General features: G+C 53.0%; 3 protein-coding genes and 1 non-coding gene across 7 annotated transcripts; 2 read left to right on the top strand and 2 right to left on the bottom strand.

Annotated features, from left to right (window-relative positions):
* Window positions 1-1,411: 1,411 nt before the first annotated feature.
* On the top strand, window positions 1,412-2,011 carry SFTA2 (surfactant associated 2). The gene is made up of 3 exons (XM_052649787.1): window positions 1,412-1,472; window positions 1,701-1,789; window positions 1,925-2,011. The coding sequence occupies exons 1-3, from the start codon at window positions 1,412-1,414 to the stop codon at window positions 2,009-2,011; spliced, it is 237 nt and encodes a 78-aa protein (XP_052505747.1).
* Window positions 2,012-2,914: 903 nt separating this feature from the next.
* LOC128057029 (U6 spliceosomal RNA) lies at window positions 2,915-3,018 on the top strand. The gene has a single exon (XR_008200225.1). It is a non-coding gene; the product is annotated as a U6 spliceosomal RNA (small nuclear RNA).
* Window positions 3,019-4,725: 1,707 nt separating this feature from the next.
* On the bottom strand, window positions 4,726-17,790 carry VARS2 (valyl-tRNA synthetase 2, mitochondrial). 3 transcript variants are annotated; one of them, XM_052647794.1, is made up of 30 exons: window positions 17,679-17,790; window positions 16,992-17,228; window positions 16,778-16,859; window positions 16,561-16,661; window positions 16,170-16,291; window positions 15,991-16,057; window positions 15,805-15,902; window positions 14,845-14,926; window positions 14,557-14,676; window positions 13,692-13,803; window positions 12,842-12,930; window positions 12,273-12,363; window positions 11,929-12,059; window positions 11,711-11,814; window positions 11,445-11,526; window positions 11,087-11,163; window positions 10,905-10,980; window positions 10,545-10,650; window positions 10,290-10,360; window positions 10,034-10,159; window positions 9,714-9,818; window positions 9,483-9,551; window positions 9,291-9,369; window positions 9,054-9,181; window positions 8,768-8,920; window positions 7,261-7,467; window positions 6,447-6,558; window positions 6,128-6,303; window positions 5,829-5,957; window positions 4,726-5,713 (listed from the first exon to the last, which is right to left on the bottom strand). In XM_052647794.1, the coding sequence occupies exons 2-30, from the start codon at window positions 17,190-17,192 to the stop codon at window positions 5,609-5,611; spliced, it is 3,201 nt and encodes a 1,066-aa protein (XP_052503754.1). In that variant the 5' UTR covers window positions 17,193-17,228; window positions 17,679-17,790; the 3' UTR covers window positions 4,726-5,608. The 3 variants fall into 3 exon arrangements, with proteins under 3 accessions (XP_052503754.1, XP_052503755.1, XP_052503756.1); XM_052647795.1 differs by lacking the exon at window positions 17,679-17,790 and having other exon boundaries at window positions 11,932-12,059; window positions 16,992-17,642; XM_052647796.1 differs by lacking the exons at window positions 16,561-16,661; window positions 17,679-17,790 and having other exon boundaries at window positions 16,992-17,044.
* A 152-nt stretch (window positions 17,791-17,942) lies between these two features.
* On the bottom strand, window positions 17,943-25,523 carry GTF2H4 (general transcription factor IIH subunit 4). 2 transcript variants are annotated; one of them, XM_052647797.1, is made up of 14 exons: window positions 25,307-25,523; window positions 24,547-24,689; window positions 24,177-24,281; window positions 23,700-23,831; window positions 23,342-23,438; window positions 23,161-23,249; window positions 22,619-22,730; window positions 22,405-22,473; window positions 22,121-22,204; window positions 21,737-21,869; window positions 21,415-21,545; window positions 20,318-20,365; window positions 20,063-20,141; window positions 17,943-18,265 (listed from the first exon to the last, which is right to left on the bottom strand). In XM_052647797.1, exons 2-14 carry the CDS (start codon window positions 24,684-24,686, stop codon window positions 18,093-18,095), a joined length of 1,392 nt encoding a protein of 463 aa, XP_052503757.1. In that variant the 5' UTR covers window positions 24,687-24,689; window positions 25,307-25,523; the 3' UTR covers window positions 17,943-18,092. The 2 variants fall into 2 exon arrangements, with proteins under 2 accessions (XP_052503757.1, XP_052503758.1); XM_052647798.1 differs by lacking the exons at window positions 20,063-20,141; window positions 20,318-20,365.
* Between the last annotated feature and the right edge of the window lie 1,733 nt (window positions 25,524-27,256).

The following is a 27,256-nucleotide window of genomic DNA, read 5'->3' as shown; positions in this document are numbered from 1 at the left end:
TCTTAGGAGGACTCAGATCCCCCAAAGCGCCTCTCTGAGTTCCTGCTGCTCCCCGCTGCTCCTGCTTCCTATGTCTGCTGAGCCTTTTGTCCATGAATTCCTCCCACTCTGGGCTTCCTGCGTCCAGTACACGTCTGAGAGCCCCTCGGTTGCTCGTATATGTATACCACATACATTTATGGTATAGACAGTGTCTCTCTCCATCTCGCCATCGTACTGGTCCTGCTTTTGGCTTTTCTCCCTGACTGCCCTGTACCCTCTCTGTCTCCATCCGTCTGCTCAGGGGCCCACTGGTCTGGGGGGAAAGGGAGAGAAGATGCATAGGGAGGCGACTAAGATGATAAAAGGGCATGTGCCCTTGTGTATTCTAGAGGGTTTACACGACTACTTTGTCAATCTGTTGAGCTTATCCCTGTGTCTGGCATAATGACAGCCTGGTCTATCTCTAACCTCTCTGCTACTGACTTACTATGTGACCTTAGTAAGTCATTTACCCTCTCTGAGCCTTAGTTTCCTATTTTTTAAAGAAAGAGGGTGGGACCTGGTGGTCCAGAGGCTAGGACCACACTCCCAAGGCAGGGGGAGTGTTTGATCCCTAGTCAGGGAACTAGATCCCCATATGCCGCAACTAAGACTCGGTGCAGTCAAATAAAATAAATAAATAAGAAAGAAAGAAGGTAAACTAGACAGATTCCAAATTCCCTCTACACCCTGTCCTTGTGTTTGCCATTCTGAGCGATTTGAGAAAGGGCTTTGGCTGGGAGGGTGAAGGGATTTCTTTTGCGTGAGCGCTCAAGGCAGGACGTGGTGGGGATATTTGATGAAACTGCATCTCCGCCCAAGTTGCTAGGATATGTTAGACTAAAACAAAATATTCAAAGATGAAAGTTCCCCCTCACCCAGAAAGTCACTGCGGCTGAGGGAGCAGGACATGGGTTTGGGGAGAACTCGGTGTAATCTACCCCTCCCTTTCGGGCCCACATTCCTGAGCCCTTGGGTGGCATGGCTGATAGAAATTAATCGCAGTTAATAATTAATCCCTAAAGAGCAATGAGAGGCCCAGGCGTGGGTGGGGCCCAGACACCAGCATGAATGGACGCCTCCCCAACTTCCCTCCCTGGGGCACCCACTCCCTCTCAAGCTTTGAGACGTGGGGGAGAAGTGGGACACGGGATTGAGGAAAGGGGACCACCCTCCCTTTCCCCAACAGCCCAGTGAACGGCCCTCTCCCGGTCCTCAGAGCCTTATTGAGAGAACTGGAAAATCCAGTTGCCCAGCCCCCCTCCCATCACCCCACACGCACCATTGCTCAGGACTGAGCGGGGAGCAGGAAGGCAGGCCCAGTGAGCAGAGGCCAGCGGGCCTTCAGACATCTCTTCCAGCATCTGAGAAGCAAGGAGGTAGAGCCGCAATGGGGGCTGGGCTGCCCCTTGTCCTCCTCCTGACCCTCGTCGGCATTTCACAGGGGGCAGGTGAGTCTGGAGGGCTACACACTTGGTCCCCAAGACGAGAAGGAGGTGAGAGAGACATGGAGGCGCCCTAGTCCTGAGGTCCTGAGGGCTCAGGGCTGAACTGCAGCAAGAAGGTCTGGAAGGGACGAAAGACCTCGGGTTGGGGTAGGGCAGGAGGGGCGCCCGCACCCCTGAGGGAGCCTGTTCCCGGCGGCAGCTGGGTCCTTAGCTGTGCATCTGGATCCCTAGGGCCGGGAATGACTTTGCATCTGAAGTTAAAGAACTCCCTTCTGGCAAATTCCTCCTATGATTCCAGCTTCCTGGACTTTCTCCAGAAGGTAGTCCTTTGGGAGGGAAACAGGGGGCTGTGTGGACTTGGAGTGCGTTTCTGCATCGGTCTGGGCGGCTGGCCGCCCCCAGGTGTGAGTGAGAGCCATCTTACACCTCGCCCTCTGGCCCTTTGTCTCCCTCAGTTCTGCCTCCTCCTCCACCTCCCCTTGGGGACCAACGTCACCCTGCATCAAGCAGGGTCCTCACAGCACGCCACCTGCAGAGTCTGAGAGCAGTTGAAGCCTGTGCCCTTCTTGGCTGGGGCATCCAGTCCCCGGGGAGCAGGCACCATCCCGACCCTGTCTTCCAGCAGGCCCTCACCCCGCTCAGTGGCAGTAAATATGCTGAATTCAGTGACCTGACTTTGTGGGTTCATGCGCGGAGAGGCTGGCAGGGAAAGGGAACTGGGTACTCAAGTCTCTGACTCCCTTGCGCAGCAGAGGGTTTCCCCGGTGGATGTGCTGTCTCCTAACACCATGCCAAAGTCCTACTTGGGGACACACACACATACACACACTTCAAGTTGAGTTCCTCAGAGCACCTGGGAATAAAGGAAAGGAACCTTTACTGAATTCCTGCTTTGTTCCAGGCAAGAGGCTTTCCCATGTCAACACCTGCAGCAGGCTCCCATGTAGCTTAATAGATCTCATTATCCCATTTTACAGGTGAGGAAATCGAGGCTTGAGAGGGTAAGTCACTTGAGGTCCATTAGCAATGGAGACGTCTGACACCAGACAAATGCCTTGGCTTAAGCAAGATTTTCATTTCCTCTTCCTTTGCTTTAGCTTTGGGGCTGGGGGCTCAGGAACCTCAGGCAGGGATGTGGGCAGAACACGCCCAGGGATCCGCACAGGTCAGTCAGGGTAGCAGGTGGGGTGGGGGACCGTTGATGTGAGAGATGAGGGGTTCAGCTTGTGAGAGGATGGCCAGCCTGGCAGAACAGGCGGGGAAACAGCACGGGTGCCTATGGGAACGTGTAATCCCACAGGCCCACGCTTATGTCCTAGATGACTTTCTTATTCTCCTAGAACTTCTGTTTTTTTTTCCTGCTCTGGGTATTAGTTGAGGCATGTGGGATCTAGTACTCTGGGCAGGGATCAAACCCAGGCCCCAGATTAGAAGCTCGAAGTCTGGTGCGCGCTTCGGCAGCACATATACTAAAATTGGAACGATGCAGAGAAGATTAGCATGGCCCCCATGCGATGACATGCAAATTCGTGAAGCATTCCTTATTTTTAATTCATGTTGAGGTTTGACAGAAAACAACAAAATTACGTAAAGCAATTATTCTTCAATAAAAAAACAGATTTTAAGAGCCATTAGAAAAAAGAAGCTCAAAGTCTGTTAAGTCTGGACCACCAGAGAAATCCCAGTCTCTACTGCTTTACCAGCAAAATGAGGATAATAGTAGTACCTGCTTCCTTGGACTGTCCTAAGGATTCCATGGATAAGCTACCGAGGACACTTGCCATGGTACCTGTCAGATAAGTGGGTGTGGGTGGTAGGAAATTTTATTAGGGTGGAAACCTGGCCCCAGTATAAAAGTCTTAGTACCCCAGGGATCTTCCTTCTCCTGCTTTTTTTTTTTTTTTGGCTGCACGACATGCAGGAGCCAAGTTCCCAGATCAGGGATGGAACCTGGTCCGCTTGCAGTGGAAACCAACCACTGGAGCACCAGGGAAGTCCCACCTCCTGCTGTTCTTAAGGCAGGCACTCATCTTACTCCACTCTCAAGATGCTCTTGACTTCTTACTGGCTGACTCGAAATGCAAGCATGCAGCCCAGACTTGACCGTGAAGGGCTACTGGTATGATTGCTTCCTGCTCTCCACAGTACCTGTCCCACCAACCCGCTCCTGCCCTGCACAGCATCACCACCACATGAAACTAGAGACTGACTCCTTTGGAGCAAGGGAAAGGCAAAAGTTCCAAATGGAGTATCCCTGAAGATATGAAAGCATAAGAAAACAAAATTTCCATCGTTTCCTTGACAACTGTCCTGGGACTACTACCCCTGGAGGAGGAGAGGTAGCTGGGGGCTCTGTAGGACCCCAATATTTCATGACTGACCCCTAGGCTGCACCAGTGGGCAGGTGGGTCAGGTGACTAGACCCCAAACAAGTTGAGGGGTTGAATGTCTGGATCTCCAAAAGGATGGAGGAACAGACCAACTGTTTTCATTGTTTAATTTTGTATTTATTTTACACGTGTATTTTTCCGACTCTCTCTGATAGAATCAAAGCGGAAAAAAAAAAAAAGTGTAGTCACTCAGTCATGTCAGACTCTTTGCAACCCATGGACTTTAGCTCACCAGGGCTCCTCTGTGCATGGAATTCTCTAGGCAAGAATACTGGAGTGGGTTGCTATTCCCTTCTCCAGGGGATCTTCCCAGCTCAGGGATGGAACCTGGGTCTCCTGCATTGCAGGCAGATTCTTTACCATCTGAGCCACAAGGGAAGGCTGAATTGAGATACAAAAGAGCAGATTTTTGTTTCTCTCATTGGTAATCCAGGGGATCAGAATAGAGCCCAGCATGTAATAAGTGTTCAAGAAAAAGGAAGGTGCTCACTCCCTGCTTTTCCTTCCCCTCTGGTGGGATGTGGTATACTGGTGGAAGCATTCCTTAGACCCAGACTTGGGAAGAGTGTATGAAGAGGGCAGGAAAGTAAGATCAAAAGGGATACGGACTTCTCCATTGCGGAGTCCTGCACTGCTTACGCCTAGCAAAAGAAACACCATTATCTTTGTTGCTTTTTAAAAATAACTCTTATTTTTTTTTAATTGAAATATAGCTGATTCATAATATTAGTTTCAGATGTACAACATAGTGATTCAATATTTTTATAGATTAGCCACCATCTCTGAAGCTCAGTTACAGCAGGCAAATAACTGGCACCTAACTTACTGGGCTGAACTCCAGTAATTCCAGCTAATACTGTGGACTAATTCCTTTTATTCCCTAAGCAAGTCTCTTCAACTCTAAAATGGAGCAAACAGCCACCTCATGAGGTTCTCAGGAGGAATAAATGGCACCACAGAGGACCCAGCCAGGCCCACCACATACAGTAGTTCTCAGAGCTGCTGGACAGAATGTCACTTGGGTGGCAGGCCCCTGAATTCCACCAATGAGACAAGGTGTGTAAGGTGGCTAGGTGGGCATCTGTGTGTTTCTGTGTACCCCTGTCTGAGGCTGGGTGGTGTCCCTAGCACTGAGGTCTCAGGTACACAGAAGCGGGAGGAACTCGGTCCCCAGCACAGCCTGCAGCTCCCCAGGCCTGTGGGAAGTCCCCCATCCCCTCAGCATCTCTAGAGATAAGGCCAAGAAGCAGGGAAGCTCCCTTTTGGTGAAAAGCAGAGGAGGAAGAGCCTGCAGAAGTCGGGCCACTGTCACTAAGCGCAGGAAGTGGAACCCGGGTCACTGTGCTCCGGCCCTACTCGGGAGCATCTCTCCTCCAGTGAGGGAGGCCCCGCCCAGCACCCAATCCCACCATGGCCCAGAGCACTAGGAGGCTGCCCTCCTTTTCCCAGACCAGTGTCAGAAACAGCCAAGAGGCGGGAAAGTCAGGGCTAAGGGAAAGGATAAAAGGACCACAGCAGACTTGTTTGGGATTTTAAGTTTATCTGAGTGTCCTCCTTCCCAAACTTCCAGGTGGGACTGCGGAGGAGGGAGGCCAGGGCAAAAATGTGAGCGTCTCGAGGTCACCCAGTCAACTGACCAAGCCAGTCTGTTTCCTCACTGACAAAACGAAGGGGCTGAGCCACAGAACACCCCGACGCTGCCCGGTTTGTCCCCAGAGGCCTCAAAGGCAGGTCTGGGAGGAAGGAAAGTCACAGGGATGGTGAGCCCCCAGGGCTTGGAGACGCATCCATCAGCTGCTGGAGGTGAGAGGCCGCCTTGTCCAGTTTTGACAACTCCAACTGGAGGGAAGAAAGCTGGGCGAGGAGAGAAGCGGCTGAGAATGGAGGCGGGGGAGCCGCCCCGCCCTGCGTGCCCCTAGCCCCATTCCCTCAGGGAGTCGGGCGCCCTGAGTGACTCCCCCAGCCTCACCCTCTGCTGCCTCTGAGTCTCCGCCTCTCCCTCTGACGGGGGCCGGGCTAGGAGGCCATCAAGCTGTTTCTGCAACTTGTGTCTTCGGGCAGCCAGCCGAGGTAGGTGGGTCTGGGGGTCCACCAGGCCCTGTGGAAGAACAGAGAAAGAAGGCTCAGACCTCTGCCGTCCACCCAACACTCCCTCCCGCTCACCCACCACCATTCCCAGACCTCTTCTCACTTTTACAGACCCATCCCTTGCCCTCCTCCCGACATCCTTTCAGCCCCTCCCTGCCTGCTCCAGTCTCCTCTGCTCACCTGCAGCTCCATATACGCCTGACTGCTGTCACTGAGGGGGGCCTGGACCCAGCCCGAGGGGGCTGCTGCACCAGGGGGTAGAAGGCCCACCGCCCCACAGTGGCCCAGGATGCCCAGCGGCTCCAGGAAGGCCTCAAAGAGGCCCCGCTCACCTGGCTCTGAGCTCTGCAGCAGCACTGGGGAGGAACGGGAGCTGTCAGGTGGAGGGCCCAGGTCTTCCTCCCACACATCCTAACTGGGCCGTGCCCTCCCAGCTCCACCCTCTTCCCCATCAGACCCTCCCATCTGCAGGGAGTCAGGAGCCTGGGGCCCGTCTCACCTCGGGGCCGGGCCTTGGTGAGCTGGTAGGTGGCGCGCAGAGCCCTGAGCGCCTGGACGGACTCCTGAACCCGGGAGAAGCGCCTCTCCAGCTCAGGCTGGTGCCAGTGCTCCTGGAGGTGTGCATCCAGGGTCGGTAAGCGGGCCCCCCCAGACTCGGTCTCAACTCTCCCGGCTCTGACCTCCACCCGCCCACCCCCATCTCCTTAGAGCAACGACCTGCTCTCTCCACCACACACACAATTCACCACCTCAAGGAACAGAACGTGGCGAAAACTAGGGCATCATCTAAGAAGGTCTTAGATGATCCATGGACAATGTTTAGACAAAGAAGATGACAAACAACCAAAAATACGTTATAATTTAAAAGCTATTATTCAAAGCTCACAAAACCAAGTAAGCAAAAAAATAAACTTGGTTAAACTTGAAAATGATTTTTGGGTGTGTTTGTAGCATTTGAAAGCTTAAAACTACACTAAGATTTTTGGGATATCCTGTTAACTAAGATCTAATCCTCATCACAACCGTGACGCGTACTATTACTGTCATCGGTTTAAACATGGAGGAAATCGACACACAGTCACACAGCGAGTGTCAGTCTGGTGACAGCATCCTGCTCTTAACCACTTGCTAATACTGCCCCCGACACCTTAGAGTTATTCCAGCCCTGCAGGAACAATCCATCTTCCTCAAGGCTCCACGGCAAAGTACAGACCAGCACTGTCAATGACCCCACAGTGGCAAGCCCTTCTAGAAGACTTCCCCCCCGAGTCTTTACCAGTAATCCCACCCAAGACTCCATAGGTGTGACTCACCAAGCTGTGGGCACTCGGGTAGGGGGCAACACAGATGCTGGGGGCAGAGGGACCACCAGGCCTGGGGGGCAGCCTCTGCCAGAGCTCTTCAGCCAGGAAAGGCATCAACGGGGCGAGGAGGCGGAGACTGACGTCAGCGCAGAAAAATAGGACCTGAGGCGGCTCCGGGGGCCGAGGAGAGTGTGAGAGCACCGGCTTCACAGCCTCCTAGGGAGGAAGCCAATGGTCAGGGGGCAGCCACGGCCTCCTCCTTCCTTGATACACTCGCCGCCCTGCCAGTGGGGATGCTGTGGGGAAACGGGAGCACCCAGCATCTCTGAGACCATGAGCCGTCCCCAGACACAGTACGGAGCATGCGACAAGGGGAAATCCAGGGCAGGGACTCAGGGGTGGGTGAGGAATAAAACTGTCAGGGATGTTTGCATTTAGAATGAAAAGCATTGAGCTTTGTGTTTTTTTTTTAACCGCAGAGACAGAAAATTTTTTTTTTAAGTTGAGAAACAGAAATCTAGGACAGGGGTCCTCAGCAAACAGTGTCAGGATCACCTGGGACAAGAAATGAACACTCGCCACCCACCCCCCAACCTGCCTGCCCGAGCCACTCTGGGGGTGGGACCTGACACTCCATGGTAAACAAGCCCTCCTTTGAGAGAATCCCTGGGTCTAAAGACCGGTACTCTTGCTCCCTGTCAGCTCCCAGCCTGCCTAGGGTCCGAACGCAGCAATTACAGGAACTGAAAACAATCTCCATTCCGATAAGAAGAGCCGACTCACTAGAAAAGACCCTGATGCTGGGAAAGACTGAAGACAAAAGGAGAAGTGAAGTGAAAGTCGCTCAGTCAAAGAGGGAGGCAAAGGATGAGATGGTTAGATAGCATCACGGAGAAGGCAATGGCAACCCACTCCAGTACTCTTGCCTGGAGAATCCCATGGACAGAGGCGCCTGGTAGGCTGCAGTCCACGGGGTCGCTAAGAGTTGGGCACGACTGAGCGACTTCACTTTCACTTTTCACTTTCATGCATTGGAGAAGGCAATGGCAACCCACTCCAGTATTCTTGCCTGGAGAATCCCAGGGACAGAGGAGCCTAGTGGGCTGCCATCTATGGGGTCGCACAGAGTCGGACACAACTGAAGTGACTTAGCAGTAGCAGCAACTCAATGGACATGAATTTGAGCACACTCCGGGAGATAGTGAAGGACAGGGTAGCCTGGCGTGCTGCAGTCCACAGGATCGCAAAGAGATGGACACAACTTAGCAAGTGAACAACAAGCCTCCCAACCCTGTGTTGTCAGACTCAGTTTTCTAGAAGTGTCCCCTTCTCCTCCCTGCTCCTCGGGTGACAAGCAGGGAACAGTGCCCAGGCCAGTCCCAGAGAAGAGGGGAACTGGGATTTCTCAATCTCACCTCTCTTCCTATCCTGAGGGAGGAATTCAAAACCCAGTTCAGAGCTCTCTGCCAGGGGACAGGGAGCAGGGCTGCAGGGGGACTGCCCCCGCCTCACTCACCAAGTAGACATCGCAGAGGTTGTGCAGCCAGAAGTGGTGCAGGGCGTGGGTGACGAGCGAGAGCTCGCGGGTGAGGAAGCCCCGCTCGCAGTCCTGGGCCGTGCGGGCCAGGCAGCTGAGGATCCAGGCGTCCATGCGGGAGGCGGGGGACAGCTGTGGTTGAGAGGGGACTTCAGGTTGGGACAGCTCGATTCCCACCCAACCGCGTCCTTTCCTTCCAGACGCCTCCTCCAACACTCAGATGTCGGACTACTCAGCTCCCAAGCATCTCCTCTTTCTCTCTTACCTCCTCCGCAGGTTGGGGTATGAATTCCTCCCCAAGAGCATTCAGGATAAAGCGCAGGGCATTCCAGATCTTATTGCAGAAGTGTCGGAAGCTCAGGACCTCAGAGACGGACAGGTGCAAGTCGCCTCCTGGGAGGGAGTGGAGGTAGGGAGCATGTACTGGTGGCAGCTGCATGGGAGTCCTTGGCTCCGCCCCACCACACAGAGGCCACTGCCTGCTGCCCTCACCCAGGCTTACCCAGGGCCCCATGGGAGCACAGGGTGAATCTCAGAGCATCTGTCCCACACTCGGGGATCCCATGAGGGAAGTCCTTTCTCTGCAACGAGAAAGAAGAGGGGTGGGAGCTGCCTATGAGGCTGCAGGGCCAGAAGGCAGGTTGCACAGGGAACTGGTGGCCACGAACTCGAGGCTGGAACAGGTCAGACTCACCTGCGCCGAGGCTGCAATCGCCAGCTCTGCAGGGTCCAAGTTTCCATCCCTCAGCTTGTCCTGCAGTACCTGGGGTAGGTGAGTAATTCACTGGCCTCAGTGGAAGCCTCTGCCCCTACCAGGGTCCCTCCCGCTGGCCCTCCCAGCTCCAGCACTCCTGCCAGCCCCTCCCTTCAGCTCCCCTTCCTTTATCTGGAAAACCCCATCCCTCTTGGAGCCCTCCATCCTGACCTGCAGCTCCACCCCACTGATGATGTCCCGTGGGTCCAGCACGTTCCCCAGGGACTTGCTCATCTTCCGGCCCTGCCTGTCCCGGACCATGGAGTGAAGCAGGACCTGGAGGCATGGAGGGGGTCAGAAGTGGGGTCTGAAGAACTTTCCTCTGGAGGGCCCTTGGCTGTCCTTCAGGGATTAGAGGTTAGGCTGGAAAGTGAATCAGGATAAAGGAACCGGGAACCCAGAAAACCCCATACGAGGGGTTAGAATGGAGGACAAGCCTTAGAGGAGACTGGGGAGTCTCAGAGAAGGGCAGGACACTGAAGGGTCTTTACCTTGCTGAAGGGGAGCTGCCCTGTGAGCTGCGACCCCAACATGACCATGCGGCCCACCCAGAACAGCAGGAGGTCACTGCCGGTTTCCAAAAGTGACAGGGGGTAGAAATGAGCCAGGTCTGGGGTCTAGGAGGAAAGAGACAAACAGTGAGAGGCCCAAGCGTGGGGCCTCCAGCTCTTCATAAGACTCTCTGAGGGGCCCTGGGGGTCATTTCCTCATCCCCACCTTCACTCTCTTCCTCTCAACCCATCTCACCTCTCGGGGCCAGCCCAGGGCAGAAAAGGGGAAAAGAGCTGAGGAGAACCACGTGTCCAGGACATCAGGGTCTGGAAGACAGAACGGAAACAATTGGAACCTCAGCGTCAGGACCTCGGCCCACTGCTGCCCACCTCTCCAGCCCGACCCTCACTCACAGAGACCAGGGCTCTGCCCCATTCCCAGCTTCCCTGACCCACCTTTCCCACCTCAGTACCTGCTCCCTCCCCTGCCCGCCTCGGGTGGAATACCCACCCCTCTCCAGGGTCAGCTCCGCCCCTGGTCTCCCTGTTAATTCAGCAGCTACTTCTCTGGCTTCAGACTCTGTCCGCCCGACCACCCAGAAGTCCTCCGTATCACCCTGCAGAAGTAAGGAGCAGGGGACATGGTGTGAGACAGCACTGAGTGGTCATGGTCTCCGGTGGGCTGAGAAAGGCTGGCGCCCTCTGGTGGTGAGATGAAGAAAGCTCAGAAGCTGAGCTCACACAACAGAGGTTCATAGATCAGAAGCACAGCAAGAGCAGGGAGCTGGGACCAGCGCTGGAAGCCCTCTGACTCCCGTGCTGAGGCTCTTCTGGCCAAACCCAGCCCTCCCTTCCGCTTTCTCCTACTGACCTTTGCATGTTCCTCTACAACCAGGTAGGCTGGAATCCGATGGCCCCACCACAGCTGCCGGGAGACACACCAGTCCCTGCCGAGAGGATACGAGGGATTTTTTTCTTCCTTTTTCCTATGAGTGATTTCTTAGCATGACCAGTGGGCCCCCTTCCTCCTCCCCTGAGAGCTCCCCTTCTTACTCAATGTGGGAAAACCAGTGCTGCCAGTTCTTCTGGTGGAAGGAGGGACTGAGGTCCAGGGCCCCCGACTCCACGGCCTGGAGGGGGAAGGACCTTTAGATGGTGGTTCCCTACCTGCACCCCAGATCCCCATGAATGGGACGAGTGGTCTCTGAAGTGGTTCTGAAACTCAGAAAGGACTTCCCGAGCCTCCTGAGAAGAGTCTGGACTTGAGTGAAGATGCAAGTCAGCCCTTTCTGGGCACCCTGCCTCTACCCCCACAGCTCTCCCCTCAACGAGCACAGCCAGAGAGGGCCCCAGCCTCCCTGTTTCTTCATTCCCGCCTAGGCCCCAGGCCCTCCCCACACTGCAGCCTCACCTTGGCGGCTTGCTCCCCCATCTCCCGGCAGCGGACAAACCACTGGCTCTTCAGTAGGTATTCTACCACGTCCCCGGAACGGCTGAAAGGGACACAGGACCCGACTTTGCGGCAGGCCCCCAGTGCCGAGGACACGGCAGCCAACAACACAGACACAGGGCTGGTATTCTAGCACGAGGGGTGCACAGCCCACCCTGCAGTCACTCTTGAGCTTTGCCCATCCCCTTCTGGGGGCGGTCAGAGGAAAGGCGTGAAAACGGGCTTACCTGCAAATGGGCAGCACCATGGGGTGGTTCTGGAGGCCCCGGAACAGACCCCGCTCCCTCAGTGCTGACAGAATCTTTTCCCGGGCCACAAATCGGTGAAGACCCTGCGGAAAAGTAGCAAAAGTAAAGCTTAAAGGCTGCTAGAAAAATAAGAGAGTGGGGGAGGGGAGATGGGGGAGATGGTGCCCTCAAAGGACGGGGTATCACTGGGCTGGTACCACCTGCAGCCAGTCCTCACAAAGAGCGGTCATGGTCCCATCCTCCGCAATGACACTCCGGGGGCTCAAGCCGTGTCGGGCCCCCAGCTCAGCATCGGCAGGGCTGTGCGCTGGAGTCACCTTCACCGCCCCTAGGGGAGCAGAATTGCCGTTAGCACTGAACCCTGACCCTGGCTTTTGCTTTTCCAGACGTGTCACCATTGCCCACGCTACCCCATCCCTCCCTCTCATCCTCCACTATCCACTGAGACCACCCTTCCCCTACTCTCTGCCTCTTCCTGGTTCTCTCCCCTCCCTCTCCCCCAGAAGCCCTGATTTCCTGTCTCTCCCCTGCCCCCACTTACCTGTGCCCAGGTGTGGCTGAACAGTGCAGTCTGTGATAAGGGGGAGAAGCTGCCCCGTCAAGGGATGACAGAGTTGTCGCCCATGTAGATGCTAAAGGGAAGGGAGAGGGATCAAGGACAGACACGTGTGTCGGGTAGAAGGGTCTGGGCTGGGCATGAGAACCCTGGGAATACGAGGGTGAAAACCAGCAGGTAAAGACCTACAGCAGGGCTCAGGAAACATTTTCTTAAGGGGCCAGAATGTAAGAATTTTAACCTTTGCAGGCCGGGAGGTAAATTCAGTCTCTACAACTCCGCTCCACTGCCATGGCAGAGTTAGATAACACAGGGAACGAGGGTGGCTCACACAGAAACAGGAGATCTGGCCCACGGGCCACTGTCTGCCAGCCCCTGAGCTGAAGTGTAACATCAGGAAGAGAAGGGAGCTGAGTCAGAGCCACTGGAGAGCTGAGATGAGGGAAGTTCAGGAAAAGGAAGAGGGAGCAGAGAGGAGGAGCTGCCACCCTGAAAGGAAGGGAAGAGAAAGCACGGGGGTGGAAGGCCAGGACGCAGGGAGCACTGAGCACTACCGTGTAGCGGGAGTCAGCAGGATGGACCGCCACAGCCACATCTCCAGGCAGCGTCTCTGGCCTCGTGGTTCCCACCACGACCTCTGCGTCTGAAGACAAAATTCAAGCACTTAAAGGTGGTCCTCGCCCTCACCTTGTACTCTGACACAGCTAAAGTCAGGAGAACTGGGAAAGGTGGGAGGCAGGGATGGTCAAGGTAGAGCAGGCCCCCAGGAGTAACTGGAGAAAACTAGGACCAACGTCTATCGGACCCTGGGGTTTCTGCTAAGCTAATGACCAGAGGCCTAAGGGGATGTCTGGTGCTGTAGAATTCCTCAACAGCCCGCTTGGGAGACAAAAGTTGGCCCCGGAACAGGCCCCACTCCCTCAGTGCTGACAGAATCTTTTCCCGGGCCACAAATCGGTGAAGACTCTGTAATAAATACAACTAGAATCTTTGCTTGGTGCCCTGATCATAAATGCTGTGCCTTCTTGGAGGCAGCACCAGTCCCTCCTATAAGAAACCTCTGACTATTCCAGCTCATCCATCTTCCCTTCTCCAAACTCCTGGGAATACTTACTGCTCAAACCACACTTCAGAACTGATCCTCTGTCTCTTTTGGGGGTAGCAGCCTGCTGTGGAATTACACTAAGCTCCCTCAGGGCAATGACTGTCTGCACTTTTCTTACATGGCCCAGGATACCCAGGGTGAGTATCACCAGGACACAATACTTTCAAGGTTCCCTATGCCCCTCCAACCAAGTCACATAGAAGACAGGCTAGTGGGTTGGCTCCAAAAGCCCAAGGTGGGCTCAAGAAAACAGGGGAAGCAGAGGTTAAGTGGGTGACCCTTCCAAGGACTACCCTCACCAGGCTCTCCATCCACAGGGAAGGCAACGGAAAAGAGGAGGCCAAAAGACACGGGGGTGGGGCAGCCAGGCAACTGAAGCTCCGTGCGGCCAGGGAGGGGCCGGCTCTCCACCTGGGGGTGTGGAAGAGGCAGGGTCAGAGAGCAGCCTCTCTGCAAGGCTCACAGCTGGTTTCCCACCTCCACTCATCCACGGCCTCGGCCTCCCTGCCATCCATCAAAAAGCCACTCAGAGGACGTGGGAGCCACTTCCTTCCCCTCACCTAATCCTTGTGCAGTCACAGTTAAAGAACATATTCCCTGGACTTCCCTGGTGGTCCAGGGAAGGGACCACCTTCCCTGGGTTAAGGGTTAAGAACTCACCTGCCAGTGCAGGGGACATGGTTTGATTTCTGGTGTGGGAAGATTCCACAAGCTGCAGGGCAACTAAGCCCACGCACCACACCTACGAAGCCCTCGCTCTAGAATCCGTGCTCTGCAACAAGGGAAGCCTGTGCACCGCAACTAGAGAGCAATCCCCACTTGACACAATTGGATAAAGCCCACACACAGCAATGAAGACCCAGCACAGCAAAAAATAAATAAGTAAATCTTCACTGAGTACTTAAACCACACAGAGGTATTATGCCAGCCTCCTAGGAGTTCTCGCTGAATTCTCACAACACCCCTGTGATGCAGACATTTCCATCACCTCTGAATTTTACAGACTGAGGAAATTGAGGCTGACAGAGGCTAACAGCCTGTCAGGAGCCACATCGCTGGGAGGTGGCCAGATTCAGATGTGAATCCAGGCAGCCTGGGTCCAGAGTCCCAGCTCTCCCCCGGGCTCAGAGCTCTCACAAACCCGCCTATCCTTCTCTGCCTCACCTCAATATCCGAGATGGCGGAGCGTAAGGCACATGACCAGTTGACCAGCTGCCGGCTCCGGTACAACAACCCAGCCTTGTAGAGCTGCACGAAAGCTTCTGTCACGGCCACTGAGGAGCCCTAGAATGACCTGAGTGTCCACATCCAACAGCCTCTTCTCAGCCCACCCCCTCGCCAGGGACCCAGGCATCCCCCTGGCTCCCCTAACATACACAGCAACCCGCCTCCTCGCACAGAACTCTGAACACCTCCCTGACACCCACAGGGACCACAGCACTGAACACTCACGGTATCCATGGTAAAGCACTCTCGGTCCCAGTCCAGGGAGGCCCCCAGCGCTCGGAGCTGCTCACAGATCTCGCCACCTTTCCTGTACCCAGACAGATTTGGGTCAGCAAACGTGTCCCAGACATCAACTATGTCCCGGCCCAGTGAAGCCCCAGCAGCGCTGGATGCTGGAGTGAGTTCGAGACTGATCTAGCCTCAAGAAGCTAATGGAGCCACACAGATCCAGTATATGGCTTTCCATGATATTGAAAGAAACATAACATTTCTAGTAAAAAGGGAAGGGGCAGGCGATTTGTGGGAAACACAAAGAAGCTTTACAGAGAAGACAGCATGTGATAACAGACCTGGAAGAATAAGGGTAATTTCAAGAGGATGCAAGGTGGGAACAGGTGAGGAGAGATGATGAAATCCAAGCAAAGGAAAATGGGATAAATGGAAGAAAAAACATATATATACACATGCATATAAATATACAGGGAAGCGCATGCATGCTTAGTTACTCAATCATGTCCAACTCTTTGCCACCCCGTGGACTGCAGCCTACCGGGCTCCTCTGTCCATGGAAATTTCCAGGCAAGAATATTGGAGTGGGTTGCCCTTTCCTCCTCCAGGGGATATTCCCTAAACAGGGACTGAACCCGTGTCTCCTGTGGCTCCTGCATTGGCAGGCAGATTCTTTACCACTGAGCCACCCGGGGAGCCCATATATGTGTGTGTATATATATAAATATATGCACTTACACATAAATATATGCATTTTAACATATACAACACACAACACATGCACACACACCAAGCTTGGAGACCCCACCAAATGCTAAGGAACTTCAGAGCTTACACTCCCACAGGTCGTTAGAGCTGAATGGGAAAAGCCCTGACTGCATGTTAGGAGACAGGGGCTGGGAAGCTCGAATCCAAACCTGCTGTCCCAGCCCCTCCTGCCCTGCCCCCCATACTCACTCCTCCTTCCACTTCCACACCTCCCTAAGAAAGTCTTCCCGGCTCAGCTCATGTCTCCTCACTCCTCGCTCCTTCCACAGCTGTTTCTCCACCACAGCCTACAGTAAGATGAGGGGGCAGAGAATCAGGTCACTGTGGGGGAAGAAATCCCACTCAAGAAAAGGGACGAGTGGCAATAAGACATACTTGGGTAGCAATCCCTGCATGATCTGAGCCAGGGACCCACAGCACCCGATCCCCACGCATCCGGTGCCTGTGAAAGAAAAACCCTCATGGGAATCCATGGCCTTACATGTTCATTTAGCCTCATCCCTTCACAATTTCTTTCTCCTCCAAGAAGTCAAGCAGCCCCACTCCCCTCTCACCAGCGCACAAGAGCATCCTGTATGGCCACGGTCAGCGCATGCCCAATGTGCAGGGAGCCTGTGACATTAGGCGGTGGGATACACATGGAAAAGGTCTCCCCTGTGGCCTGGGGCAGACTGGCCTAGAAGAAAGGAAAAGTCAAAGGGCAAGAGAGGACTGGATGTTCCCTGGGGAATAGCACCCTCTGGTGTCTCCAAAGCAGAAAGAACTATAGGAAAAAGTCTGGCAAGTAACAGGGAAGAGGAAAACCTTTGAGACACCAGGGGGAGAAGACCGGCTTTCCCTGCTTTTTGGCAGGCTCTGCAATGTGATTGGCTGAGCTCCAGACTCGAGCCCACCAATCTTAGGGACCTGGGGACCATTTAGCACTCCTCTCTGCCAGGTACTAACCTGATATTCTGGTTTGAAGAAGCCCTCTCGCACCCACCAAGGGTACCAGGCAGCCTCAACGTACTGGGGGCTGTATGCAGGAGGCAGGGGTCGGGAGACATCTACGGAGGCAGAGGAGAGCCCCACTAACTCCTGACTTCTGTTCCCAGGTTGCATTTCAGCAGACCGAATGGACAACCAAAATGTGAGGGAAAAGGCCTTCAGGTTTCCTAGTTACCTTTCTTTTCTCCATGTTCCGTCGGGATTTCATACAACACTCTCTCCTTAGGGGTCCAGGCCTTACTGGATTCTGCAGGTGACTGCAGAGAGGAGGAACCAGAATGCGGGCTGCAATTTCATGATACCCCAGGCATCTAGAATCCAGCCAGTCTCTCCTCCAGTGCTCTCCCAAGATTTCTGAGAACCAAGGACCAGCTGTTGGGACTCCTAACCTTGCTCTTGGGGGCTATCCCAGCCTCCAGCGATGTCTGCTTCTCTCGCAGGCGCTTCTGTTTGGCTTCACGGTTCCTCCGGGAGATGGCTGATCCATCTGGCTCTGACCGCGTGGAAAGGGGACAGGACCTGCGGAGGCCCCGTGAGGGCCTCAAGCCCCAAAGCGGTGGTCGAAAAGAGGTCAGAGGCAAATGAGGCATTGGGAGTGCTTGGCAAGGGGCCAAAGTCTGTTCCAGCTACAGCACATTGGGAGGGTATGGTGGTGAGGGAGGGTCACACCTCCCAAAGTCACACCCTCTTCCCCCCCCTCCTCTCCAGCACTGGTTGATAAAGTATCTAGCCCATCCCTCACAACCCTCCCTCTGCGAAACCTAGAGTAGACAGGGTCTTCTAATTATCAGCGCTCTTCCGGGATAGGGTAAGTCTCAGGCCCTCAACCTATTCAGCTGCGATGTGGGGGTGACCGTAAACACAGAGAAGGGGAAAAGGACTCAGGGATTCTGGCAGATGATGGACATCAGAGCCAGCAAGAGGTCCCACCAGGATCACTACTTGTCCGCCTGCTCAAAGGCCATCTGCACTGCCCCCAGCCAGCGCGCTGATCCGCCTTCCCGCCCGACACACCGCGCGGGTCCTGACCCTCCAGCACTTCCCACTCCCCAATCGCCGGCCCGCTGCGCGCTCACCCGGTGAGCCCGCCGCTATCCCAGGGCGCCCCGCGGCGGGGAGCGTAGGGAGGCGGCGGCAGGTACTGGGGAACCAGCGAACCCGGCCGGAGCGTGACTCTCTAGCCGCGCGGCGCTGGGAGGCGGAGCCCCGCCCGGGCGCATGCGCACTAGCTGGCCTCGGCCACACCTCCTCCTTCTCGCGAACCAATGGCTGTCGACGCGGAGATGAGCGCTGCCGGCGCGGAGAGGAAGTTTCGCAGGGAGGTGGCGGGGGTCGTGTGGTTCACTTTCACAATTTTATTAAACTAGAAGAGTCCCGACGTGTGAATTAAAAAAAAAAAAAAAAAAAAAAAACCTGAGTTCTGAGGCCGCGCCAGCCTCCACGCAGCCCGCCTTTCGGGTTGCGCCCCGCCCAGGTCCAGTCCCGCACTCTCAGGAGTTGTGCTTCTGCCGCTTCCAGAAGCGCTTGACGTCGCTGTGCCCAGCCGGGGTCACCACCATGAGCCGCTTGGCCGAGTTCTCGAACACCAGGACGCCCAGCTCCCGCGCGTGGGCCAGCAGCAGCTCAAAGTCCACTTGTGACAGGAACTGGTTATACAGGACGCCTGGGGTCCGCAAGTCAGGAGCAGCAGGGAGAGAGAGAGGAGGTGAGAACCGGAGGTGGCAGCCCCTCGATGGCAGCCTCAGGGAACCGGCGGTCTCGGCTTGCCACCCACATTTAAATCCTAACACTAGCATGACCCAGCCATATTCAGGAAGGCAGTATAATACAGTAAGAAAACCCAGTGCTAACCAAAACCAGAGAAATCATCCCTATGAATTATCCCTCAAATCGTAAAAGATGATGCTGTGAAAGTGCTGCACTCAATATGCCAGCAAATCTGGAAAACTCAGCAGTGGCCACAGGACTGGAAAAGGTCAGTTTTCATTCCAATGCCAAAGAATGTTCAGATTACGGCACAATTGCACTCATCTCACATGCTAGCAAAGTAATGCTCAAAGTCTTTCTTCCAAGCCAAGCTTCAATAATATGTGAACTGTGAACTTCCAAATGTTCAAGTTGGATTTAGAAAAGGCAGAGGAACCAGAAATCAAATTGCCAACATCCACTGGATCATTGAAAAAGCAAGAGAGTTCCAGAAAAACATCTATTTCTGTTTTATTGACTATGCCAAAGCCATTGACTGTGTGGATCACAAAAAACTGTGGAAAATTCTTAAAGATATGGGAATACCAGACCACCTGAACTGCCTCCTAAGATATCTGTATGCAGGTCAAGAAGCAACAGTTAGAACTGGATATGGAACAAGAGACTGGTTCTAGATCGGGAAAGAAGTACGTGAAGGCTGTATATAGTCACCCTGCTTATTTAACATATCAGAGTACATCATGAGAAATGCTGGGCTGGATGAAGCACAAGCTGGAATCAAGACTGCTGGGAGAAATATCAATAACCTCAGATACGCAGATGACACCACCCTTATGGCAGAAAGCGAAGAACTAAAGAGCCTCTTGATGAACGTGAAAGAGGAGAGTGAAAAAGTTGGTTGGAAACTCAACATTCAGGAAACTAAGAGCATGGCATCTGGTCCCATCACTTCATGGCAAATAGATGGGGAAACAATGGAAACAGTGACAGACTTGATTTTTGGGGGCTCCAAAATCATTGTAGATGGTGACTGCAGCCATGAAATTAAAAGATGCTTGCTCCTTGCAAGAAAAGCTATGACCAACCTAGACAGTATATTAAAAAAGCAGAGACATTACTTTGCCAACAAAGGTCCATTTAGTCAAAGCTATGGTTTTTCCAGTAGTCATGTATGGATGTTAGAGTTGAACTATAAAGAAGGCTGAGCACCGAAGAATTGATGCTTTTGAACTGTGGTGTTGGAGAAAACTCTTGAGTCCCTTGGACTGCAAGGAGAACAAAACAGTCAATCTTAAAGGAAATCAGTCCTGAATATTCATTGGAAGGACTGATGCTGAAGCTGAAACTCCAATACTTTGGCCACCTGGTGTGAAGAACTAACTCATTGAGGATGAGATGGGTGGATGGCATCACCAATTCGATGGACATGAGTTTTAGTTAGCTGTATGGGAGTTTGTGATGGACAGAGAAGCCTGGTGTGCTGCAGTTCATGGGGTCACAAAGAGTCGGACATGACTGAGCAACTGAACTGAACTGAATCCCTTCCAATTTCCCTCTTCTAGCTGAATCCAAATCACACCCATTCGAGAATTTATTTACTGCCATCAACTCATCCTGAAATAAAACATGCATGGGTTTACTAGCCCATGCAGTAAACAAAAAATAAAATGCATGAGCAGCTTTTTCAGTTCACCCAGACTGAATTGTCCTTCTTCTGGCCAATGACCAAAAAAACCCACCAGAAGCCACGCACCTTCTGTGAACCGGAGCCTGTCCCTTTCCAGCTCCCAGAGCCGAATCTGGTCCGTGATGGTGGGAGGCAGCACCGGTGTCTGCAAGGGCAAGGGATGGCCCTTGTAAGATTCAGAAGTACTGCTCCAGGCAGCCCCAGCCCTCCACTCATTCCCCAGATTTGGATTTCCATTTCTCTTTTCCATCACTTCATCACCAGGTACCAAGGGCTCTCAGCCTCCTGCAGCTGTTTGTCCCTCCAGCCTCATTTCTGTACCTGTTTAAGCATCACTGGGTGGGCCCTTGTCCTTAGGAAATGGATGATCTAGGAAAACAGACAAGAATTGGGATCAATGGCAGTAAATAAATTCTCAATTAAGTGCAATTCTCATGGCACAGAATTCTCAAATAAGAAAGCAGAAAAGCTACCTATCTCCTAATGTCACTGAACATCAACTGATTGTTTAAAAATTCATAGGCATATGCCTATCAATTCAACACATCCCAGATTAGCTGTTGTCCTTACGTGTTGCTCCCATTAGTGATGTCTGCCGCTCCTTCTTTGGCATATTTGCCCTTTCCATAGGTTGTTGTTTTTTTTTCTTTAAAGTAACAGCAACTATTATTTTTGAGCACTAACTGCATGGCAAGCTCTGAACTAAATGCTTTACCTCTATTTCACTGACTTCGTTCAACAACCCTTCGTGAAAGTCGCTCAGTCATGTCCGACTCTTTGCGACCCCATAGACTATGCAGTCCATGTAATTCTCTAAGCCAGAATACTGGAGTGGGTAGCCTTTCCCTTCTCCAGGGATCTTTCCAACTCAGGGATCGAACCCAGGTCTCCCACACTGAGGGCGGATTCATTACCAGCTGAACCATAAGGGAAGCCCAGGAATACTGGAGTGGGTAGCCTATCCCTTCTCCAGTGGATCTTCCCAACCCAGGAATTGCACTGGGGTCTCCTGCATTGCAGGTGAATTCTTTACCAACTGAGCTAGCAAGGAAGCCCTGATAGCTGAAGTGAGATCCATCAGAAGCCCTGAAGGGGGAACTGTCATTATTTCCGTTTTCCAGATGAGGAAACTAAGGCTCAGATAAGAGAAACAACTAGACCACCTGTGCAGCTAGGAAGTGGTGGTGCTGAGACACAATCCAGAGTTATAGCTCCTCCTTACGTGTCTTCTGCAGGAGGGTCTACCTCTCCCCACACTGAGAGCCTTGATTTCTCATGACCTGATGTTCACATGTAGACAACTCACCACCACCTTCTGTAACAGACCCTATGCTAGCCTTCTGGTAGGTGACCACCCCGTACCCTACAGCCCAAGTGCAGCCTTTCTTTCCACCCACACCCTCCCCAGGCAGGGATACCTGCTGGGCTGTGATGCCACTGGCAATGGCCTGCTGCACGCTCTCCCGGGTCACCTGTGCCACCACCATGTTGGGGAAGCGATAGAGCATCTCAGAGAAAAGGGCAATAAGGGCGATCTGCAGCTCCGACTCTGACCAGAAGATAGGAAGAGAGGATTAGGAGGCTTCCCACATCTAGGCTCCCCCAAGCCTCAGAGAGCTCTGTAAACCACCAAGTTACAAGTGTACGTGACTAGAAACTGGCAGTCCCTCTTGCTTCCTTCCCCTTCTTCCTCCCCTCCCCACCAGCCTGCTCTCCCAGGGGCCCTCTGTTCAGCCTCACCCGTGTAGGCATACAGTCGGTAATTGGTTTCCACAACAATGAAGCCTGGCTGATGTGCGGTGCCCCCAGCCCCAGAAACACCTGACGAGAGATTGATGGCCAGGCGTGTGGGGTAGTAACGCCGAGATTTCCTCTGAAAAGGAGAAGGGAAAGGCCACAGGCCCACTCTCAGGCCTCACTGCACTACGTCTTCCTCCTGAAACATCAGATTCCTCCCGGTGCCCAGGACCTCAGCTCCCAACTTCTCTCCCTAAAGGGAGATAAGTATTCAGTCCTGGCAACTGCTTCTTGTGACTGCCTCCCAAGACCCCACTCTCCTTTAAAGGCCAAGGCACCATCCCACCCCGTCTCTTTGGTAGAGGCCATGTGTCTGGGTGCTCATACCTTCCTCTGGAAAACAAGCCCAAACTCACGCAGATGTTGCAGGAAATTCAACAGAGAATCACTCATACCTTCCACAGAGTAATCCTGGAGAAAAGGAGAGGCCAGCTGGGGTGCAAAACACATCCCATTCTCCCTTTCCCAATCCCATACACTCACTCCCTCTTTTCCCATCTCTTCCTGTTCTTTGTTCATTCTTATCCTCCACTGTATTGCCCCATTACCTCATTTCCCCTTCCCATCTCTTTACTCTCTTCCCATCTTGCCCACTCAAGCCCCCTGCTTACCTTGCCCAGAGTGGAGAAGCTGAGCTGGAAGAGGAAGGAGAGAATCTCCACTAGGTCCATGCCCCGACTCTAGGGAGGAATGGGCAGAGACAAAGGGGGAGAGGTGGGAGGGAGGAAATGAGAGAAGATCAGGGAACAGAGACTGCGGGCAGCAGTCCCTCAGTGGGTCTGGGCAAGAGTAGGGAGTGCTGGCGGGCACCCCTGACCTGCTCACCTGGGCTGTCTGCAGATACTGCAACATAAAGTACCAGAGCTGGGCTGGGGTGTCCAGCAACAGGAACTGGAAGCCGGCAGAGGTAATGCAGGGTGGCTCTCCAGGTTCGGCACTGGTGACAGACAGGGCTCATGGCAGAGGTGTGCAGAGAAAGGCCACCGTCCCACCTGTGTGCCCACGTTTTTTTTGGTTTGTTTATCTCTTGCCATACTCTGCTCTACTCTCCTTTTAAAAATATTTATTTGGCCATGCCAGGTCTTAGTCGTAGCATGCGGGATCTTCCGTCTTTGTTGAGGCAAGCAGTATCTTTGTGTGACATGCAAACTCTTAGTTGCGGCATGTGGGATCTAGTTCCCTGACCAGGGATTGAACCTGGGGCCCCTGCATTGGGAACGTGGAATCTTAGCCACTGGACCACCGGAGAAGTCCCTCAGCCCGCCTTTTTCAGTCAACCTTCTCCAATCCTGACCCAAGGTGGACTCAATTTAGCAGGGACTCAAGGACATGGCAAAACAGAGCTGTTGTACCTCCGGCTTCCTCACCTCTTCATGAGCCCAGCCTGGCTGAGGAGCTGAGCCAAGTCCTGGCTGACGGCTGCACTGGGGGATCCCACCATGAAGTGCAGGACCACCTGAGGAACGGAAGAGAACACAGTTGGATGCCTTAAAGGCTGTGGGAAGCAGGAACACAAACAGAAACACCCACAGAGTCCCAAGTCCTCACCTCCCATCGCTCCTCGGCGTACTTGTCAAGTGAGGGGACGTCCCGGGCATGCTTGTCTGGTCCCAGCTGACTTGTGTCATCAGACCAGGCCTTGCCCCTATGCCAGGACGGCCAACAGTAAGGAACCCTACCTGTGTTCCCCACCCACGCTTCTGCCCTTAGTCGACCCTCATCCCCAGGGACCATGAGTGGGAGACATTTCCTACACCATGTAGCTCCATCTGGTCCAACTTACTCCCAAAGGAGCTTCCAAAAGTGGAGCCTGCAAGGTTGCAGAGAGGCCCCTCAGGAGCTCCCTGGCCAGCAATTCAATCACTATGTCCCCTACCTAATTCAGGAAAAGACGGAAGTGACATACCCACCCAGAAGGGCAATGCGGAGGTTTTGGCGGAAGATGGGGTTGAGGATGAGGCCCTGGAGACCACCAGGGAGCAGCTGGGTGTGCCAGATACGGAGGCCGCTCAGCAACCCCGTGCTTTCCTCCTGAGCTCTGGAACAGAAGCAGAGAGGTGAGGGAGATAACTAGGGAACAGAAAGGAGACCCACAAAGGTGTCAGTTTCTGCCTTTTCTAAACTGGTGATCCTCGGAACACCATTTCACAGAGTGAGATCAGTGTCTTAAGGCAAATTTCTTTACTGTAACACCTACCAGAGCCTTGTTATAGACATCACAACTCTCCGAGAGGCAAAATACAGTAATGAGAATTTCCCAAATGTGTTTAACTACAAGTTGTTGGTGTCCCCATTAATATTTCCTACAAGTGTTCCAAGAACAGCAGTTTGGGAAGCCTGGCTGTTGAGAAATTATCTGGCTAAAAATGCAGGAGAGACTCACTTGCTGAATTCCTTCTTCACCCACAGGGCTACAGCAGCTTGTGGCAAAGGCTGTTCCAGAAAGAGCATCCGCATCACCCAGTTCTTAGCCAAAGACGGGAGCTCCCTATAAGCGGGCAGAGGGACAATGTTAACATCAGAAACTGTCTTAGAACTGCATCCTTGCCGTCCATGGCCTCTCAAACATCTCACATTCACCGCCCACGCTTTTACCTGTCTTGCTGCCGCCACATCCTCCATCTGGCTTGGCCTGACACACTTTACTCTCCAAGCCCGCCACGGCTAAGCTTCTACCCACAATAACTTATTTCAATCTGCAGGCCCCATTACATTTCCCCACCATGGACCCTACCATGAAGGGGGTTCCTCACCTGAAGACAGCCAGGCAGGTGGCAGGGTGCCCATACAATCGATCCAGTATACCAGGGCTCAGGCCTCCTAGGAATTCCTGCAAATTCCTGCATTGTAGGTGTACTCGATTCAGTCCACCCCTGGAAGGGGTGCTCTCCATCACCTGAGAGATGCAAGTGTTAGTGTACCCCCACAAGCCATGCCAGCGTCACCCCTCACCTTTCTAATTCTGATTCCCGATCCACTGGCCCCCATGAAAACTCACCTATGGTTTCCTTTTTCATGTCACTCACCTCCTCTTGTTTCTCCCAATCCTGACCAACCTCTCCTCTTTTCCTGCCTTCTCACCTCACTTCTGACCTAAACACCAGTCTTCTCTCAATTTCTAGATAACAAAATTGTCAATTGTCCCATATTTGCAAAAACACTTGATATTTCAATGAATTGTCTCATCTTTACCTAAGCAGTGACAAAGATACTTGTTTGAGCCCAACCCTTTTTCCCTTCTGCCTCTCTTGGTCTGATCAGCCTATAAGTTCCAAATTTGTATGTTCTTCCCATCTACTTCTTGGCCCCACCTCGTGCTGAGCACGGCAGTAACTATTTTTCCCCTCCATGTCTCCCAAATTCAGTTCCACTTCTTTCCTCTTCCCTCACCCTATTCACCCTGATCTACACCGCACGATCTCCCAACTTGTCCCCTACTTTCCTCCCAATCCTCGCCTCTCTCTCAACTCTCTCTCTCATATTTCGCCATCCCTTCTCGCCTTGCACCCTTACCGTAACTCCGTGTCTATCCCCTTCTCGTGCACTCCGAGTCACAAGCCGTCGCTTATAGGAGCCAGTGGCTCCCTGGAAGAGGAAAAGGATGGCGGAAAATGACAGGGAAAAAATGGGAGAGAGACGAAGAATTTCACCGACTGGAGTTCAGATTGGAGGATTCAGAAGAGAAGGGAAGGAGTGGAGAAGTGGGGAGGATAAGAATCGGCGCTGCACTCGCCCACAGCAAGGCATGCTGGGAACTGGAGTCTTGTCCTTCCTCACCCGGGAGTAAGCTGAGGCGCGTCTGACTTCAACTCCCAAAAGGCACCGCGAGGAAGCCTAGCGGAGAGAGGCTGGCTTGTATTTAAGAGAGCCGGCAGCACCAGAGGTCTGGCTGCTTGGTTCCGCCTCCCTTTCCACCCACTCGGCTAACGGCGAGTCTAACTGACTGAACTGCGTGGGAACGCTGGGAGTAGAAATACCCCGAGGGCTTCCTGGCGGAGGTGCAGAAACTGCTTGGTGGTGAGGCGCTTACGTGTAGAGACGCGGGAAACTGGGTTCCTTGAGCTCAGTTGCTTCCCGTAAAATTGCAATAATGCACTTTCCAGAGCATTTTCTCAAATTAGGTGTTAATTCAATCCACTGCGCCTTCCTCGGTACCTAAAGTGAAGTCGCTTAGTCGTGTCTGACTCTGCAACCCCATGGAGTGGGGCCTGTCAAGCTCCACCATCCATGGAATTTTTCCAGGCAAGAATACTGGCGTGGGTTGTTGTTTCCTTCTCTAGGGGATCTTTCCCACCCAGGGATCGGAACCTGGGTCTCCCGCACTGCAGGCAGACTCTTTACCGTCTGAGCCACCAGGGAATCCCAAGTCCTCTACAAATGTTCTCATGTCCCGCATGCTTCCGCTCACCTCCCCAGTTCAGTTCAGTCGCTCAGTCGTATCCGACTCTTTGCGACCGCAAGGACTGCAGCCAGGCCTCCCTGTCCATCACCAATTCCTGGAGCTTACTCAAACCTCATGTCCATTGAGTTGGTGATACCATCCAGCCATCTCATCCTCTGTCGTCCCCTTCTCCCACCTTCAATCTTTCCCAGTATCAGGGTCTTTTCCAGTGAGTCAGTTCTTTGCATCAGGTGGCCAAAGTATTGGAGTTTCAGTGCTTCCTGTTTAATTAGAATATCCTAATAAATGCAGTTTTTAAAAGAAAAATTGATTGGCCTGATTTGATTTATGAAACTATTACAGGGTGAGGGAACTTCTTCAGTAAAAGCCAGAGCTACACGGTCACCCAAATTCCTGAAAGACAAGTTTTATTGGGAAGATCCCCTGGAGAAGGGAATGGCTACCAAGTCCAGGATTCTGGCCTGGAGAATTCCATGAACTGTATAGTCCATGGGTTCAGAAAGAGTTGGACACCATTGAACGACTTTCACTTTCACGTTTTGTTATTCCCACTTTGCAGACTAGAAAATGGAAACTCATTGAGAATAAGAAATTTGTGATTGTGATCAGATAGCTAGAAAGTGCTGAAACTGGGATTTGAAGTACATTTCCAAGTGACCAGGAATCAAAATGGTAAGACTAAAGCCTTGTTACACTTTGTAGCCAGCCCATGCATGTTTTGTTGCTCTATTTCTTGAGCAATGTTTAAAATCCTCAAAGAGTGACACAAAACTGGCAAAGCTACTTTATGACAGACGTTAAATAAGGTTAAAGGACAAATTATTATCTTTTATTTTGGGGGGCTCCAAAATCACCACAGATGGTGACTGCACCCATGAAATTAAAAGACGCTTACTCCTTGGAAGGAAAGTTATGACCAACCTAGACAGCATATTGAAAAGCAGAGACATTACTTTGCCAACAAAGGTCCATCTAGTCAAGGCTATGGTTTTTCCAGTAGTCATGTATGGATGTGAGAGTTGGACTATAAAGAAGGCTGAGAGCCATAGCATCATTATGCT

This window comes from Budorcas taxicolor, chromosome 11 (genome assembly GCF_023091745.1).
Source record: "Budorcas taxicolor isolate Tak-1 chromosome 11, Takin1.1, whole genome shotgun sequence".
In the NCBI taxonomy this organism is placed as follows: Eukaryota; Metazoa; Chordata; class Mammalia; order Artiodactyla; family Bovidae; genus Budorcas; species Budorcas taxicolor.
The sequence above is the reverse complement of the archived record's forward strand: the minus strand, read 5'-3'. Positions and strand labels throughout refer to the sequence as shown.

Excerpts from the sequence above, each read along its gene's own strand:
- SFTA2 (XM_052649787.1), top strand. The coding sequence starts at position 1,412 with ATGGGGGCTGGGCTGCCCCTTGTCCTCCTCCTGACCCTCGTCGGCATT. Across the intron at positions 1,473-1,700 it reads CGGCATTTCACAGGGGGCAG|GGCCGGGAATGACTTTGCAT; the intron begins GTGAGTCTGGAG and ends CTGGATCCCTAG. Across the intron at positions 1,790-1,924 it reads TCCTGGACTTTCTCCAGAAG|TTCTGCCTCCTCCTCCACCT; the intron begins GTAGTCCTTTGG and ends TGTCTCCCTCAG.
- VARS2 (XM_052647794.1), bottom strand. The coding sequence starts at position 17,192 with ATGCCTCATTTGCCTCTGACCTCTTTTCGACCACCGCTTTGGGGCTTG. Across the intron at positions 5,958-6,127 it reads AGGCGTATATGGAGCTGCAG|GGCCTGGTGGACCCCCAGAC; the intron begins GTGAGCAGAGGA and ends GTTCTTCCACAG. Across the intron at positions 5,714-5,828 it reads AGACTCAGAGGCAGCAGAGG|CTTTCTTCCCTCCAGTTGGA; the intron begins GTGAGGCTGGGG and ends CTCCTCGCCCAG.
- GTF2H4 (XM_052647797.1), bottom strand. The coding sequence starts at position 24,686 with ATGGAGAGCACCCCTTCCAGGGGTGGACTGAATCGAGTACACCTACAA. Across the intron at positions 24,282-24,546 it reads ACCTGCCTGGCTGTCTTCAG|GGAGCTCCCGTCTTTGGCTA; the intron begins GTGAGGAACCCC and ends GCCCGCTTATAG. Across the intron at positions 20,142-20,317 it reads ACCCAGTGATGCTTAAACAG|ACACCGGTGCTGCCTCCCAC; the intron begins GTACAGAAATGA and ends TTGCCCTTGCAG.